This window comes from Calonectris borealis, chromosome 20 (genome assembly GCF_964195595.1).
Source record: "Calonectris borealis chromosome 20, bCalBor7.hap1.2, whole genome shotgun sequence".
NCBI lineage: Eukaryota > Metazoa > Chordata > Aves > Procellariiformes > Procellariidae > Calonectris > Calonectris borealis.
In genome coordinates this window covers 169,726-188,818 of record NC_134331.1, presented here as the reverse complement: position 1 = coordinate 188,818, position 19,093 = coordinate 169,726, and the positions used below count along the sequence as shown (strand labels likewise).

The window sequence follows — 19,093 nt, the reverse complement described above, 5'->3', positions numbered from 1 at the left end:
CAGCATGGCTTCAAACCGGCATTACGTTTGCAATTTTAAATGGTTTTTTTAAAATATATGTATTTTAATAGGTAGCAATGAAAGAAAAACTAGTTCGTAATACTAAAATAAAAGACATTATTTTAAGCAGCTGGCAAATCAGTATTTTGAAGCATTGCCTTAAAATTTTAACTTTACAACTTTAAAATCTACCCTGAATTGCAACTAACACAGACCCTCAGGAACATTCCAGAAATTAATTCTTCCCCTTCTGATGTGCCATGATGGTACAGTACATTGTCCTGTTTTGGAGCAACTGTCTACACCCAGCTTGCTCCTTTTGCCAGTGAGTAATGGATCAGAGCCATAATGAAGCTTGTGACACCTAATCTATGTGTATTCCAGGCTAGATATGTCTATACTTTGAATTAAACATATGAAACAGATGAACCGCTTACAAGAAATCCAGTGGAAACAAGCCCCATAAAGTTGTCATCTCAGAATGAATTCATCCAAGCCAAGACATTAAGTGTTGTCTAACCTGTTTCTCCCCTTCAGGTAAAATACCGTGATTAAGCGATGCTTGTATTGTCTGGTCTCTCTCAACAGTCAAAGCAGAAAGAAGAGTCTTCACTTCATGCAACCTGTAGTCTGTTTTCTGTAGATCAGCTTCAACCTAGAAGGGAGGGAAGGGAGGGGAAGCAGAGGACATCACTATCTCAAGGACAAAGGGTGTAGAGATTTGGGAAAAAAAAAAAAAAAAAAGAAAAAAAAAGGAAAAGAAAAAGAAATCAAAGAAAAAATATTTTAAAATCACAGGTATCCCTTTCGGCTCTGTCAAAAACCACCTTCACAGAAAAATAATTTGGCTTCATTGTCTCATCTTCTGTATGTGAAATGGACATGCTGATTCATCTCTCAGATGTGTTCCTATGATGTATCCTATTGATGCCTATGAATCATTTTGGCAAGACAATGGTAAAATAAAACACCAGAGTAAATGCCTGCATTCTAAACTTCGTAAACAAGTGTTTCCTCTGTACTCATGAGTTTACTAGGCAACTGATCATTGAGAATTATTGTTAGCCCATTGTATAACAGTCTCTAAACAAAAAAAATGTATTTCATTTTTCAGAAACAGAAGCTTGTACACTTCACAAAATAGGATTTTTTTTTTTTCCATACAAAAATATTCCGAGTTTTCCTAAGGGGACTAATATTGTTCCCTTGATAGAATTCAAGCTGTACTGTGATGTGAAACTCTTTTTGGCCTGGGCTGCTCTAACTAAAAGGGATCTTTCTTATTTGGCTACAATGCCAAGAGAAAAGCAGTGGCATCTCTCACGCTGACTTGTCTTCATTACAAGGGAGAAAGGCTGCTATTAGAAATTGCCCATGAAAATTATTCTGGTCTCTGATCAAATATATTCGATGAACCGCTGTGCAGAATACAGAATTACTGTTTTACAGATTTTTGAAAGAAGACCAAAGTCATGCCTCCCCTGAGAAACACCACGATGGAAAAACTCTCTATGCAACAGATAGATCATTAACAGTGTTAATTTGAAATTCTCACCTGCTCTCTTGCTGAAGACAGGCTTTGTGGTAGATCCTCTGATTTCTGATACTGATTATTTTCAGCATTCTCACAGCGCTGCTGCCAGTCCATTTCTGCTTGCATTTTACTCTGTTCCAGAATCCATTCTTGCTCAGCTGCTGGAGACAGGTGTTGTTTATACCTATGATACACAGAGCAAAGCTGTCGATTTCAGCAGGATAAATACTGAGCATGTTTTGTGTTTGGTTTTTGGGGTTTTTTTGTTTTGTTTTGTTTGTTTGATTGCTTGTTTTTTTCCAATCTCAGCCTTGTTTGCTCTCCCCATCTTCCTTCCTTGTTCTATTTTCCAAATTATCTATTTTATTCTATTCCATTCTAAGTATTTTACCGGACAAAAGCATTTTAATTGCTTAGAGCTCAGCAGTCTCCTCTGATCCATCTGTATGGGTATTTAGAATCAGCTTTGGAGGTCACCTCAGCTCAAGCTGCATAAACTGCTCTTCAACATGGATACTGCTCTCAGCAATACCATCCACAGCATGTTTCCCATTTGCTAATAACATAAATGAGATACAAAAGACTTGGGAATTAAAGTTGTTGCACTGTCAGGGTAAAATTCCTAAGCTCAAAGACTGCTGCATATACATACACTGAAAACACACTGCGAAAAGAGAAGAGGTAGGAGGGGCACAAAATGAGACAAATCTCATATTCAGAATTTAAGGGCTTTCAAGACAGGTTCAATTGTCATATGGCTGAACTTTTAGAACACAAGGATGTCAAGACTTCAGGGCACTCTTAGATTGGTTGTAAATGTCACTTTAGACAAAGTCTTAGCCTTCTTTACCATTCTGCATCTTTCTGGAATATGGCCAACTGTGCCCCCAACTTCTCTTCCTGTCCATGCATTGACTGAATTTGGAATTCTTTAGAGGCAGACTCCTTAGAAATCTCAGTCAGATGAGAATCTTGGCCTGTTTTTAGCGCTACAATTTCTTCTTGAAGTCTACATACAAGGACAACCCTCCCATGTTAATATATACTTGCTTAAGACAATTAACAAAACGTGATGCAATTTTGGATATAAAACTGTTCAATACTTTTTTTTTTTTTTTAATTAGGAGCTCAGAGGGACTTTTTCACGAGCTAAATGCATATTGTAAACCATGCATTTCCAGTCATACAAAATGCAGGCCACCTAAGCAATTCTTTAGTTTCCAGTGGCCTTCTTGGACTGGCAGCTGCCTCTTTCCAGGCTGGCTATGAAAGAAGTTCTTTTCTTCTGGTGTGTTGTTCCTTCTCCAGATTCCCAGACACCTTCTTTTCCATGTGACCTCATTTTCTTCTTAAACCTTGAGGAGATGTTTCTTGATTATGTCAATTATAAAAATAATGTTTATATGCATATATTGAAATTTTGCTACAAATTTTGTTGCAATAATATACATAGAACAGCCCAGGTTGGAAAGATCATTTGGTCCAACCTTTCATGGGAAAGGGAGCCTAGATGAGGTTATCTAGTACCCTGTCCAATCGTGTCTTGAAAACCTCTAGTGATGAGGACTCTACCATGCCCCTGGGGCAGTTGTTCCAGTGATTGATTGTTCTCACTGTAAAAAAAAAAAAGAAAAAAAAATTCTTTTTTACATTGAGATGAAACCTCTCCCAGTGCAACTTGTACCCATGGCCCCTTGTCTTCTCCATGTGGCTCCTTGTGAAGAGAGTGCTTCCATCCTCTTTGTAGCCACCCTTTATGTACTAGAAAACTGTAATGAGGTCCCCCCAAGCCTTCTCCAGGGAGGAAAGACCCAACTCCTTCAGTCTTTCTTCTTAGGGCAGGTTCTCCAGCCCTTCAATCATCTTTGTGGCCCTCTCCAGTCCGTTCGTGTCTTTTTTCAATTGTGGGAACCAGAACTGGACACAGTACTCCAGGTGTGGTATCTGTTTAACCATGAATTACTGTGAGCTTTTCATGTAAATAAGTTGGGCACAAAACTGCTAAGTATGATGTTCTGAATTTCTTTCATCACAGCTTATGAAACAAGGTAAATCAAGTCACTCACTTTCTAATAAGAGCATCTTTCTCTCTTAAACGAGCACTGTGACTCCATTCTCTTCTGCATAGCTCAATTTTCAGACTTCTATGTCTCATCTGCAGTTCTCTAATCTGCTGCTTCAACTTTGTATATTGTTTGACTTGGGCTTCTTTCACTGAAGCTGGCATTGCATCCTTTTCCTTGGCAGTATGAGCTAGTTCTTCATGCCTAGAAGATGTAGAGAGACAGAATTAAGTGAGGTTTTAAGCAACACAAGCACATTATTTTTTAGTACTGTTGATTTACTTTCTTACCAATTTGGTTTGAGCAAATTCAAAGAATCATTGTTGGAAGCAGTAGAAACAGAAATCAATATCCACTTATCCGTGCAACAGGTTGCAGGGAGGTCTTTTGCAGTTGTTTTTTCAAACTAAGAATGCCACTATTTAGTTGGACTTAGGATCAGGGCTGAATCCTTCTTATACCACTGCAGAGACTTTAACTCCAATTTGTCACAGAACTTTAAGTTTGTGATTAGCACAAAGAACAACAGTATTTCACCTAGTTATGGGATCACGGTGACCCTAAAATTTAGGAGTTTTTTGGTTGGGGTTTTTTTTGGGGGGGGGGTGGGGTGGTTGTTTGTTCATTTGTTTTTTTAAGATGAATCATAGAGAAGCTATTTTAACAGGTGAACTACTCCATTCTACATACTCTTTTACCATACTGAAAATATTCTTCACAATAATTGAACAATTGAAAGACAGCTATGATCAGGTGGCCCAGATAAGAGACTGTAGGAATCCATGGAGCAAAAATGCTTTCTTGAATATTCAGTTTTCATTCACAGATTAATTTCCTGAGCATGCACTCACACAAAAGTAGAGACCAGGTTTAACGTAAGACAGAAGTGAGTTGTTAGAAGAAAAGACCACCAAATAGCACATATAGAAAACTCAAATCTAACCGTAAGTAAAAAAGGAGACATGCAAGTAAGTAATAGTTGTATAATGTTCTTACCCTCTGAAATTGACCTGCATATAAATTTTCAAAATATATCAAAAATTTTCCAATATAAAGGATTAAAGCACAACAGAAGGAACAGAAATTGAACTATGAGTAAGTCTTATTTCTTAAGTTTGAACTAGTGACGAGTAAAACATAAAAGACAAAAATCCCAATAATACTCTGGTTTGAATGAGTTATTTTCTATCACTATATTCACAACCTGTCTGTAGCTGCTTGAGAAAGTACAAAGTTGTGACTGAACACAGCTGGACTTACTGGATTCAAATCAAGTGTGTGAAATATGAGAGACCCAAACTAGCTGCACACTCTAGAAGTGGGATGAACTGCATTATATTTACTGCTTGGAAGAGGTACTCCTTTTTGCAGTAAAGGCAGAAGGTACCATTGAACCATTAAAACTTCTAAGATAGAATTTTATTTTTAAAGTGAGACACATGATACCCAGCAGAATTAACCTGAATCCATGAAATGTTAGCATCACCTCCAGAAACAAACAAAATAGTATAGAAAGTTGTGAGGTGGTCTTTTTGGGGTGGGGTGGTTCTTTTGTTTGTTTGTGTTTTTTTTTTAATTTGTACATTTTGCATGGTATAAGCATTAGATGAACAAAGCACTTTAAAACACCTTCTCCACAAGCTATAACCTCTGCTGTTATTTAGATTTCTACTTCCATATTGCTGCTAAATATCAATTTTGAAACCTCTTCCAACACCTATTAGCTACATTAACATTAATCCTGCATACTACCCCTTCCTATCTCTGCCTAAAGTTCCTTTCACACAGTTTTTTATTCAGTGACTTCTTGGCTTCCCCTGCAGCTGGCCTCACTAACAAATGGGGGAAATAACTGCAGATGAGCTCTCCTTCCCTTGCTTAACGCTTCCACCACAAATTCAGGTGCAAATAGTAGAGAGATAGATATAAAATATATATATATAAAAAAATACATAAGTCAATATAGACAATATGTTTCAAAAAGAAAGAAAAAGATTAATACCATCTAGCACACAAGGCCTACTGAGAGCTATTACATTCAGATGCAGCTGCAAGCAGTATTAGAGCTATCTAATCAAGCACTCAAGTCTGAAAATTGCAAAGATTAAAGGTTTCTTCTGAAGTACTAACAGAGTTATACTGCATATCACAGAGTAAGCAATATGTGTAAATTTACATTTAATAAGTATACATGCAGTTGCAGTTCCTTTGTTCATACTGAGTCAACAGCAGTTGGTCATGCAATCTTTATAGTCAAGGCCGCAATAAGACCAAGTGTTTTTAGGTCCATTACTACAGCAGTGTCCTTTAAAGAAGGCCCAAGACAAGGCAAGAAAACAAAACCAGAAACTAAACTCCAATTGTGTCAACATTCAAGATGCAAGAATCCATGGATACCACTAATGGCCAGGCAACTTTTTGCTACCCTAATAAGTCTTTGGCAAGATAGTTTGTAGACAGAAGTAATTTATTTTATTAGACAAAAATCAACACAGCTAGAAAAAACTGGCAATCTTTTAGGCATACAAGCCCTCCTGAAAGTTTGTCTGCTTTTCCCAACGCTATCAGTTGGTTTAATGTGGGTTTTTTTTCCCCTCTACCTATACACCTTGGTTTGTTGAGTTATTAAGCTATAAGTTAAACCACCACTGAAGCAAGTGAACACAGGCACCAGAGAACGATCCAAATAATGTTGGATGATGATTAGCGAAGACTGCACATGCAGAGAGAATAAAGATTTTGGAAGAGTGAATTCCTCATTACTAGCCTTAGAAGGATGAGACAGACCTTTCAAAGACATATATACAGTTTTCGGTGGTGTAGGAAAAAACTCAGTCACTATGAATGAAATCAAGATGCATATCACAAGTACCCCTGCTTCCTGCTATCCTGGAAACAATTACTTCAATACATAGGTGGAGGAAAAAGAGCAACAACAACAGAGTCATCTTTTCATGTGTTTCACACAGGAGTGACTTGAGATTATAATAAACGCATTAATTCTGTGAGTAACAGCTTAAAAATAAGTTACTTAACTTCATGGGACAGAACTAAGTTACCCATTTCAATTGTCTGCTTTTGAAACTCACATTCTCTCTTTTTCATTTCTGCATCAAATTCGGCTAGCAGTTCTTACAAGGGGAGCAACAGATAGGTAACACCAGTACAACGGTACTGATGGAAACACTGTATTGTCACAGGCTTTTTTAAACACTGTACAAGGGGTTTAATAATTGCATAATCTTTCTCTGCTTTAATGAGAATCAGAATGTGCTAAATGAAACCTATCATCTGGTCTATGGTAGGTCCCGTAACATGACTTGTACAGCAAAGGGGAATTTAAAGAAACACATCAGCCAAATGGCATCCTTTGCCAAATAAGATCAGATTCCATAACCATAGGGGAAAAGAAGAAAAAAAAAAAAAAGAAGAAAAGCAGCTTACTTTAAGAAAACCACACCTTAGAGACATTAAAGTTCAAATCCTTTACAGACACCTAAGCATTTGTAATACGTCAAAGACATATTACAAAATTACAGAAATATCTGAACTTTCTTTTAACTTTTAGAGCAGCAGAAAAGTGCTGTATCTCCTCAGTGCTACAAGTTATGGGTCTTTTGTTTTGGTTTGTTTTTTTGTTGTTGTTGGGGTGTTGATGTTTCTTTTCTTTTTTTTTTTTTTTTTAAACTGGACACTTTACTTAGCAAATGGGACTGAACAGTCTTGAGCTATACAAAAAGAAACCAAACTAAGTTATTTCAGCCTTTTTTGCCACAACTTGCAGTAAAGTTTTAAATATAAAATAACAAATATTAACAGAAGTTAAATTTATATTATAAGCACATGAGTAAGGGGATATTGATTATTATGTACAATACACTACAAGCAGTTAGGACATCCATTTTCTTATACACACACACATATATATGGAATTAATGGTGATAAATATTTAACTGTTTCCCTCTATTTTTGCAGAGCAATAGAAGCAGTATTAAAACACAAACAGTGGTCACTTACAAACCACAGGAAAAAAGATTTTAAAGGTACATCATAGAGACTTGTAATCACTAGTCTAAGCTTTTTGTTTAAGTTAGGCAAAACAATTCACTGCTATTACAAGGGGAAGTTTTGGCTGCAGTCAAGAGGCTTTTAAAGTGCATACTTGCAGAATTACTAAAAAGCTAAGAAACTATAGCCTTACTGAAAAGTTGTCAGAAAAATACTACCATGTTTTCCACTCTGGAAATAAAGTGACAAGAGGGCTGCTGGGAGATAGGAAGCTATGGGAAAGACTTCTTTTTTCCACTGTATAGCTGTTGAATTTTAATTTAAAGGAAAATAATCAAAACAGTCATATTGTTTGTCATACTTGGGAGAACAAAAATCTGTTGTTAGAGGAGTTCACATTTCAATCCCATGTAAGAATAGTACTACAGAATGGTCATTCTGGTGTGAAATTCCTCCAAAGTAACATGGCGAGTTATTCAGAGTCCAACGCACGGAAATTAAAGACACCAGTGAAGACACCACTGAAGAAGTGTGAAACTCATTCTTCACAACACCTATGTTTCATAAGTGTATGAAAAACTGTTCATAAGGGAGCCATGGATTTTCCAGAAATTAAACTTGCGGTGAGCAGCCATTCAGGTGCCCAGACTGATTAAAAAAAAAGTATTAAAAAAAGTGTTTATGAGATACTGCTTCCAGGAGTTCAATTGATAAATCACAATTGAAACTTGAAAACAAGAGGATGAGGTCACAAGGGATTTTGGCTAATTGATGCAATATCATCTGTTAGGTTAAGGGGAATGAATGCAAAGAGACCCAATGGCAAGCATGTAAGATGTGCTGCTTTAGTTGCAAGTCATAAACAATGGAGATACCACACTGGAGGAGAAAACAAAAGTTAAGAGAAATAGCGTGTATTAGATGATGTGCCATTAGATGATGCTTGTGGAACAGCAGTTAATCAGCTTTATCATTACAGTTTAACCACACACCACACAAAGATAACTTCTAAATCAAGCCAGTTATCAAGTATTGTTCAAGTGAGAAGTGCTCATATTCCTTGGGGTAGGTTCATGAACTGTCTTTGGGAAGCCCATGGGTAAAAGACTCCTGGATGAAGATGGGTTATTACGACTACTATACTGAGGGTAGCGCGATTTGGATTGGCAGGTGTTGGGTGCAAGATGTAATTCCCCAACAATCTCTTTCACCACTTCCTTTTATATTCTATATTGGTTTGGCTGACAGGCCAAAAATTAACCATTCTGGTTCTAATGATTAAACACATTCGTATGTAAATAATTAAAAGCCATTTTAATATCAAATATATTTTAATACAAAAACAAAGAAGGAAGGTTTTGTTATTCTTTAAAGTTTGTAATATATATATAGAGGTGGTATAATGCACCCCTAAGGTACCACAGTTGAAGGTCAAATTTTACTGTTAGTAACATTATCCTTTTATGATGAAATGATAGCAATATAAGAGGCAGAAGGGGGGGAAAAAAAGCCTTGTAATTCAGAGTATGATAAACAACATACATTTACCAATCTTGCCTAATGCTGCCTCTGCTTTCTAGACGCTGACCTTTCCTGCAGTTTCAACGTTAACAAATTTAGCAGTGTGCTGTCTACATAAAATAATCTTACACAATCTCAGATTACTAAACACATTCTTAACAGTTCCTTACAAGGGGCAGCTGCCAGATAAGCAAAGGAACAGCTACTACACAAGTAGTGCATAATTTTCTAAACTGTCATTATAAATCTCATCCATTTAAGCAAAAAAAGGCAAAAAGTAAAAGCTTATACAACTACAGCAATGTTAAACCAGAACATTCTAATAAAAAGAAAAATTTGAAAAAAGGATTGCTAGATGGCACTGCAGCAACACAACATTGTTTCTCCATATTCTTATACCTGTTTCTGACAAGCAAGCCCTCCTTCCAGTTCTTGGATTTTTCTCTCCATGTGATGTTTCAGGTTCACATACTCCTCATGCTGATGATCTATGTGACTGTTCCTAGACCTATAAACAAAAATAAAACAAATTTACCTTAAAGAGCATCTCTGGTGACCTAATGAAGCATACATATGTAAACTTTTTTGAACAGTAACACATAAGTACAAGATGCTGTAATTTCCTAAAGAAACAGTCACCATAACATTTTTTCTCATAAATCAGTTGAAACCAATGATAACAGTATATGCCATTTCTCAAAACTATACTTCAAAAGTTAGTTGCATATGAAATAGCGAGGATCTGCTGAAAAGTAGCGCAAGACTTCCACTTAATATAACAGAGTTCCTCCTCCACCCAAAAATTTCTGTTACATAAGAACAAATTGCAAAACAAGGGCTGCCCAGTAGAAATCTGAGCTTCTAGATACATTTAAAAATAGAAGCAGCTCCGTATCTTTTCCTGTCCTCCCCCCAGTATTTTTATTTGCTATCCACAAAAAAAAGTTTCTCTGAGATACAGTGGAAGCATACCAGTAAGGCCAGCATTTCAAACAAATTCGAAGAGCTGATACTGCTACCATGACCAGTAAGTTCTCTAACGTTACACTGAACCTTTTCAAGTTTTTGATTCATCCCTGCAAGACTCAACAGGCTTGGAACTCTGTATTACAGTTATTTTATGTAGCTGAATGACCGCTGCATTTGGTTAGATAAGGCTGATCATATAATAACTACACAGACAGAACTGCAAACTAGAACTGGATAGTCAGAAACAGCTAAATCATATTCACTTTCATATTCTGCCAGATTTTGCTTTTAAATTTACACTTCACCTGAATTAATCTGAATCCTATAGCCAACACATGCATATAAATAAAGTTTAACAGAAGTGTCATCTCAGTGTAGTCTAGACAGGCACTTTTACACCTTCCTTGTTTGTCCCACAACTCTCCAGGGCAAGGCAGATCAGAAGAATAATTGCTGTTCTGCTCCGTGATCAGCATCCAAGTCAGCCTAGCAAAGAGGCAATGATGGGTATAACAGACTCAAACTCCTCCTTCCATTCCCAAAGGATATGCTCCATACAAAATTCCTGAATTGGCTTTAAATGAATTTGCATATGCTCCAGAATCACAGTAACATCAATCAGTTAGTGACCTTTGAGGAATTCCAGATCCATGTCCAGATCACTTTTAATAACTAAAAAAAGTTATTTAAAAATTATCTAGCCATCTCTACGTTATAAATGCAGTTTGACCCAGAACAGTCTACAGCAGTTACCATTTTAAACAGAGAACAATCCCAAAGATAGTGTTATATCTGAAGACAGTAGTTATATTAAACAAGAATGATGTGCAGACAGATCTCAAGTAGTAAGAGTTTATCTCCCCCCCCCAACTCTGCAAGATTTAGAAGTCTATACAGAATGACAAAAATCAGTAAGAATGGCCAAAATAAACAAGTGCATTGCTTTAGCTATCTTCACCTTTTAATTGGTTGTATTAGTCATAAATCTTGGTCCTGTGACTGGATATGCCCCAACAGACTTCTTTCTTTCACAGAGGCCTATCAGAGAAGGTGGGACAAAATGTATTTAAGAGTGCACAAATCCGACTCCTATCATAAGATTAGCTTGCAATGGCTTAAAATAGTTGAAAGGCTGAACCATTTGTGTTGAATCCACAGCACAATATAGCAACTAATGTCTAGTAACCTTAGATACTATTATTGACAATGGTTGATACCATTTTCCTCTGTCTCCTCACGTACACAGAAGACAAGTGCATCTTGATATAACACACAGGAGACATATTAATACTTTCAGATTCATCGCATTTCCCAGAGATGTTTTGGTGCCCAAGGAAAAAGCATTTCCTTCTGACAAATCCTTTTCTGCTCCCCACACTATGTTTCCCTTATAATCACACCATCTCCACCCAGTCATATCGTCTCCCCAACATACACCCTTGTAAATATGTAGGGACACACTGTATGTTTAAGAGCATCCTCACTTTCACTTAATGCTATCCTTTCTGTAACATGTTGCCAGAAATCAGACAAGTCACTGTGGAAACCAAGATATAGGAGGTGTAAAGATAGACCAAATCACTTCTGTTAGCCCTCACTCTGTTCACGTTCTAGGTGTTCCTCTGTCAGAATAGATAATCGTATCTCCATGCTCAAAGTGCTCTCTACTGTATGGCACTGCTTTATCCCAATCCAAATATGTCTTAGAGAAGCTAAATGTCTCTTTTCCTGCATACTATTCTAAGAAAGTCACATCTCACCTGCAAAACCGTTCCAGTTCTAATTTATGTTCTTCAATGCGTTGTCAATAGTGATAGTGAAGTTTGAGTCTTTTTCTTCTTTCCTCAACAAGTATTTACGCCACTTTACCCAGTTGTATGCTAAGATCACTAATCTCTGCCTGCTTAGCATTTTCAAATGTTTTCAGATGAGCGACTATGACATCATAGTGTTCTAACTCTTTATCTCTCTCTCTCCTAAAATTCTTAGGTTATAGACAAAGTTGTCTTTCAATTTGTTAAATTTTTCATGCATGTCTTGGAGTTGCTTTTTGACATCTTGCAGCATTTTCTTTTGACATGGGAACTGGCAAGCATGTAGCTCTTTCCCTTCTTTTTCTTTCCACTGAAGGAGATAATTTAGTTCTTTCTCCATTTGTGACACTACTATAAATCTGAAACAGGAGCTGACAGAAGACAGTTAAGAGTGATAACTAATACAAATCAAGTATCTCATCACTCCCAATCTACTGTATAGCTGATAATTAATTACCAACGAATTTTAAATTTAAATTGTAAAGTTTCCTGGACCATCAGGCATTGGCCACTTCTAGAAGCAGAATTTACTTCTATTTATAGTCCCGCATTGTCCAGGAATAAGACTTTCCAAATTACTTATGAGATGCCACTAAATTTTGGGGTGGGAAAACATAATTTTCTCCTTTCTTTATACAGATTGAAAATAGAGGCATAAAAAGATTTAGTCACTGTAAACTGCATGCATATTCCTCTTTTCTTGAAAACATTTATGACAAGTCAAGTCACAGTCCAGCCTTCTCTTATATCAACAATATTAACTGCTCTGTCCCATTTGTCTTCTCCTCCCACAATTATTCGTGGGACTACAAAGCCACTGTTCTGTCTGTTAAACCCACCTTGAAGTCACTTTTCAGAAAGGCCAACAGGCATGAGGAAATAGCTGTATTTCAGTAACATATTAACTGTATCTTTAAAACTAAAAAGAAAATAAACAACATAGAGGTTGTGCTTTTACTGGTAAAACCCTTTACCTGCCTCACGTCCATCTCTTCCTATTTTTTATTCCCCATATTTGCCTCATATCCAATTATAAACTCTGGTTGCTTAAAAAAAAAAAAAAAGAAAAAAAAAGAAAAAAAGATGGTAATTTCTGCTCAGATCTCTCTCATACAGTTACAGATACAGCTTCTCTCACTGTACAGTATTATTCTGTGTCACTGGTTACAGATAATCCCATCTGGATAAGCACAGGGATGCAAAGAACAAATCAGACAAGGATGCTTTTCAAATAGTGGCTCTTTAATCTCTTTAAATGAAAGACAGATTTCCAGATCAGCAAACATGATGCAGTACCTTTGTGCTAAAGGATGCCACAATTTAAACAACATTTTTCTTCACAAACAAACTAGACAACTCTAATTCTCCAGGATCAAAAAATGAGTCTCTGATCTTTGGATGTGACAAGAATAAAAAAATTCAAGCTTGCTTTTCCCAGGTACACCGAGTAACAAACACTGCTAGGGGACACAATGAGTGGTCTTTCAATTCTGCTGGCCTAGATTTCACATTTATCCCTAAGGCAATTAAAATAAAATTTTATGTTTTCTCTTCATATTCCGCTTCTTGTTGGCAATCTTCAAATCGTGCTAACATGTAGAAAATAGTATAAGTAGTATCTTCTTCTGGATAAGCAGAAATAGGTATTTTTTGTAAAAGTCATCGTCATGGATATTCATGAACGGTACTGCCTCCCTGCCTATAACATGCAATGCTAAGAAAGATTTGTGCTTCCTATATCTTCCTTTCAGCTACTGTTGCTCCAAATGCATCTGATGGCTACCACAGTTAAAAATATTAACTAAATCTGACTTCCTTCCCCCCTCCACCCCAATCATAAATACATTAAAGATAAAAAATGCCTATGAGATGCTTTCTGGACTCAAGGCACTGAAAGCAACTATGCTCAGTCTATACCCATTAAGGTATCAAAATATTTTTGTAAGTGCCTTTTAAAAACCTGATGTATGCTTCATTAGCTAAAATTAGCAATACATTATTAGACAAGACCTTTGTGTAAGGAATCAAAAACAAGACCACAGCTCCAGCCTATTACTTCCTTGAAATCATCAAACTGAGGTCACAATTTTTCTTGGAAAGAGGTGGTTAAGAAAAATGATACTTCTTTTACAATCTCTTTCTACGATTACCTTAAACAGCATACATATAAGTAAGAGACAATGTCTTACAACAAGCATAGTTTACCCATACAACCTAAACAGCAAAGATACCCATTACAATCCAACCACTTACTTCAAGCATATCCAGAAAGAGGTGATTGATAGGTACTCCTGTTCCCCCACATAAGGGCCTAATGGGACTCATATCAGCCTCTTTACCAAAGGAAAATGATGGCTTGGCTGTAAATCACACATAATCGAACGTGGCTGGTATATCTAATTCAGTGGAGATTTTGCAACTGTTACTACTAAAATGCTACTTCAACAACAAGAAGTTAGATGCCATGTTTGAGCTAGTCACTTTTCAACCAAACAAGGAGAACAAGGTGATGCTGGAGATCATTTCAGAGTAATACTTGAGAACCGTCAGACTTCCATACAACCCCTACTTGTCAAAGAGGTGTGAAGCTTTAAAATTTTGTTCAAAGTATAAAGAGGCTGTACTTGCTTCACTCCTTCTTGCTATCCTTATTGTACCAAGAATAAGATAACAGACCAGCAGAGCTGATAATCCGGGATTGCTTCTCTTCCTTTCAAAACTACAGAAAAGAGGATGAGAAAGAAAATGCTACACAGCTAGTATCAGTTAAGTATCTCTAGCCACAACCGTTTTCCTTGATGAAGCAGTAACAGGCAGAACCATGACCACCTGAGCATTAGCACAGCTGTTTTACTATGTGCTGCAAGTCACGATGAGACAAGCAATCGGCATAGGCCACAGCTACACTGTTAAGTAGTTGTGCCATAGCATTGATGCAAAAAAAAAAAAAAAAAAAAAAGGAAATCGTGTCAACACAGTTCCAAGAAAAAAATGATGACAATCAGTGATACAAGCTAGCATCACTTGTGTGCTCTCTCTTTCTTTACTGCTAGTAGCTGGTTTGCTACTTACCTTACAAGTAAGGTTAGACATATAAACCAGCAAATATACATCGTGCATTATACAATCTGATCAGAATAGATAAAATATAGCAGAAGCTGGGGGATAGGATAAGGACCAATAACATACAAGAGAAACCTGGGATGCACCTCTGGCAAAGTATGGGGTGGGCTATGCTGCGGGGTACGTGATAGCCTGATGTCAGGCTCTGCCATTATGCAGGACACACAGAATAGGAAGCATAAGGGACTGCATAAGTAAAAGACAAGGTATGGTGGGAAGAAACAATTGCCCCTGGGACTGAGAAACGGGTATATATTCTAGAGATTGTCCAGAAGTGTAAATAGAGGGCAACACACCATGAGGAGCACTGACACTGAGTCCCTAGAGCAAATATCCTCAGGGATGACAGGAAGGGACAGCACATGGATGGAGGAAAGCAATGCTACTGGCAAGCCAGGGGTCAAGTACTCCGCAGGACTAGAGGTTTGTACACCTTAAGTGCAGAGAGGAAGACATAACCAAGTGGGAGTGAAAGGAGACACTGCCAGGGGAACAGCCAGCAGGAGGAGGGGTGAGAAGTCCCATGGAGGGCCCTGAGGGTCAGATGCTCTAAGGCAGAAGAGCAGATGGCAGGCAGACTGCCGAGGTCAAGTCCCTTAGAGGAAGGCAGTAGAGAGGGGCACACGGTAGCACAAGGTAATGCTTGGGACTCAGAGGCAGCACACAGAGGGCATTCAGTAGCAGGAAGGGTGCAGAAAGACAGCGGGTCCCCAAAGAGAGAAAAGGGCGCAAGACGCACGGTGCCGCGTCGGGAGCTCTGAAGGACAAGCTGCAGCACAACGGGATGCTGTGCGGCCGCTGTGCCTTTTGATGGCGGCCGCGGAGTAGCCGCGGAGCGGCTCGGCTCCTTCGGAACGAACCTGCACGTCCTTCCGCTCGCGGTGTAGGCCGCGTCTCACGGGAACTGCGGCGAGCGACGCCTGGCCGAGAGGCGGGCCCGTCTCCATGGGAACCGCGGCCCCTGCCGCCCTGCCCACCGTGAGCCCCAGGCGGGCCTCGCGGCGAGCATCGCTTGCGCCCAATCAGCGCTCTGCCGGCCCTGCCCCGCTCCGCCCCCAGGCGTTTGCTCACCGGCCCTGGCCCCAGCCCGCGGCTCTCGGCCTCGAGCTGCCTCCTGCTCCACCCCTAGCTCTGTCAGGGATCGCTACCGCCCCTCACTGCCTCCCCTCTTGCTCAACAGACCAGCGCGTCTTGGTTCCTCTCACCGCGTTCACTTCCAGGCACCTGGTATCATGTTCTTCTCGTCGTATTTTCCCCATTTCATCCGCCCCACCAACATACAGCAGCCCGTCCCCCACATTGTGTGAGCATGTGCACACTCCTTTGTCGCACACTCCTTTGACCGGGGGCGACACCCCCTTCTCCCAAAACACAGCTAACACTTGCTTCATACTCTCAAATCTCATTTTCTTGTTCACTTCTCTTCCTATACTTTTTGTTTATAGGACTGTTTAGTATTGAACAATTTCTCCCTAGTACAGATCAGGAAGGAGAGTCTCGGCTCATTTCAAGTATAGCTGTTAGGAACGGGAGCAAACAGGGACCAAACCTCCCATTCTCTCCTCCCTCCCACTGCATTGTGTGAAAAGCTTTAGAAAGCTTGTAAAACAAGCTCGGGCCAACTGCAACACGAAATCGTGCAGCACAGATAAGTAAGTTCTGCCAGCAAGGCATTTTAACTATTAAAAAATGTATCTATCAACTAAACCAGACTACACTGCCTACGTGAGACTGAGGAAGACGTAACACATGAACTGTGGACGTAAAGCATGATTTTCCCTTAGTCACTCTAGATGATTTGGTTGTATGGAAGTCATGAGGCAAACTTCCTGTAATGCTCTCTCACTTTTTCACGTTTCTGGATTATATAAACAGCTTTGCCAGACGAGAGACCTTTCAGAAACCTGAATGTTGCATGAATTTTATGTGAAGTACACTAATTTAAAGAAAATAGAATATTATCAGTAGTTCTTATATATCTTTCCTTAGGTCATCAGAAGAGAACTGTATTTCCTAACCCCATGTCATCTAAAGAAAGGAGGGGTTTATTTCCATCAGTAACTATTATTAAAAATTAGAATCAGAACTAATAATTTGACTTTTGAAATAAACCAAGTTTCATTTAGCTAGATGAAGTGTATCCACATATAATTTCATAATACTACAATTACTAAAGGGATTTAGTACATTTGTTTATACGAATCACCTCTGGTTTAAAATACAACAGTGAAATCTGGCCTCAAATGATTTTCCAAATCTGAGCACACAAAAATTATAGTGCAAGTCCCAGCACAATTTATACTCTGCAGTGGGCCTCTCAAAGCACTTATCAGAATCAATACATAGTAGGCAAATGTCTAAATCCATACACCATGCTGGCTGGTGGCTTACTCCTCTTCCTTATGTCTTACCCCAGAGTTGCCTAACCTATCAACCACATTATCTTTTGCAACCCTTCCTCACCGCCTCTCCTTTCAAATTAGCTGTCATCTTCTCCAAGGTACCTTTAGACAGTCCCTAATCACATAGTTAACTGCATGTCGGTTCCCCCAAATGAGTAACTGATGGCTCTAGTGATTCAATAGTGCCCAAAATGGGTAAATTTTAATCTTAACGGTGAGTCAAAAAGATTACAGTCTACACAACATGGATTTTGGGATCAACGTAGAAACCTGTATACACTTACAATAAATGCAGAAAATGTCCTGGTTTCATAGATAGAAATGAAAGGAAACCTTTTTCCCTTTTAGCAAAAATGAACAGGAATTTAGAAGAGAGAGACAGACTTTCTTATAAAACACTAGTGAATTCAGTAAGATTTAGGCTAAAGGTAGATTTCAGTCACCTTTAGAACCACCTTCAGTGTCACAACTTCTGAATACAAGTCTCTGGCCCCAGCAGTGTATTGTGAAATAGCAACACTTACAAGTAGCTTCACAAAGAAAGAAAGAAAATGGACCCACCCTCTGAAAACGTTGCATTTTACAGAGGAAAAGCAGGGTATATCCTGGCTACAAATATACTACTAGGCTTGAAAGCACTTTTAAGTTTCCAGTCCAAAGGCTAAGTCCAACTCATCATGGCCCAACTCCATAACAAGACAAGATCCATGGTTACACAAACTATTTATCCTGCCACGCTCATTCTTGTTTCTATGGAAAAGTATTTGCAAGACACAGGCCACATGAGAGCCATGGCACACTCCAAAGATTATTACCTGGACAATCAGAGGAACAGATTTATGAGAAACATCATGCAGGGACTCAGTAAGTGAATATGGACATAGTCTACCTTGATGAAACATAAAAATTAAAATGTGATTCAGAAAAGTCTTTCTTTCAAGTGCAGCTTTCCTTCAAATGAATAAACTTATTTTCCACAAAACCATGAGGAATGTATTTGGTATACGGTATACAAACAATAAATATAAAAAATTCAGAACTGGTATTTTAAAGATGATTTTCTAAATAAAAGTGGCCTACTTTACAGCTTGCAAAGGACTCCAGAGGAATTTTTGATCTCCTCTGAAATTTGGGTGCTTGTTATTTAGGAACTAAATGACACATACATATTCCAGTTTCATCCAGCCGAGAATAATTTATTTCCCTGTCTCTCTTTTCCATGTCTACCCGTACAACAACTGTGGGTTCATATTTTTGAAGACTATATACATCCTTGTAGGTACAGTTCATGTTCCTCAACTGCATCTGAGAGTCATATAAAAGACCTCATTTTCATGCTGGCTTTAGAAACAAACTAAAAATTACTGAAACCTCAACTGAATATTACTGGCCTTTCTGCCACAAAGATCTTACAAGGGCTCTTTGTACAACATGATCTGCTACATTTACCCTTTCAATCAAAGGCAGAGATGTATGCATTGCACAGTGCACAGTTAGCCGTGTATGAAACCATTTGAAATGTTCAACGTTACTTTTAACATTCTTAAAAATACTGCAGTGAAAATCCGTAATTAATACAACATTCAAGTGCAAATAAGAAAACATAGCCTTAAAAACAAAATATCTATAAAAGCTTAATAAGAATAAATGTTTTTAAGG

General features: G+C 38.3%; 1 protein-coding gene across 3 annotated transcripts in view; it reads right to left on the bottom strand.

The window, feature by feature from the left end:
- Positions 1–15,961, bottom strand: part of CCDC57 (coiled-coil domain containing 57) — a 44,845-nt gene extending 28,884 nt beyond the window's left edge. For 2 of the 3 annotated variants that reach the window (XM_075169166.1, XM_075169167.1), the window contains exons 1-5: positions 15,893–15,961; positions 9,526–9,634; positions 3,601–3,801; positions 1,556–1,718; positions 521–655 (exon numbers count right to left, since the gene is read on the bottom strand). In XM_075169166.1, coding sequence (XP_075025267.1) covers positions 521–655; positions 1,556–1,718; positions 3,601–3,761 — 459 coding nt within the window. In that variant the 5' untranslated portion in view covers positions 3,762–3,801; positions 9,526–9,634; positions 15,893–15,961. Of the gene's footprint in view, positions 1–520; positions 656–1,555; positions 1,719–3,600; positions 3,802–9,525; positions 9,635–10,492; positions 10,582–11,053; positions 11,134–15,892 lie in introns of all 3 variants that reach the window. The other variant, XM_075169164.1, reaches the window with a different exon arrangement.
- Between the last annotated feature and the right edge of the window lie 3,132 nt (positions 15,962–19,093).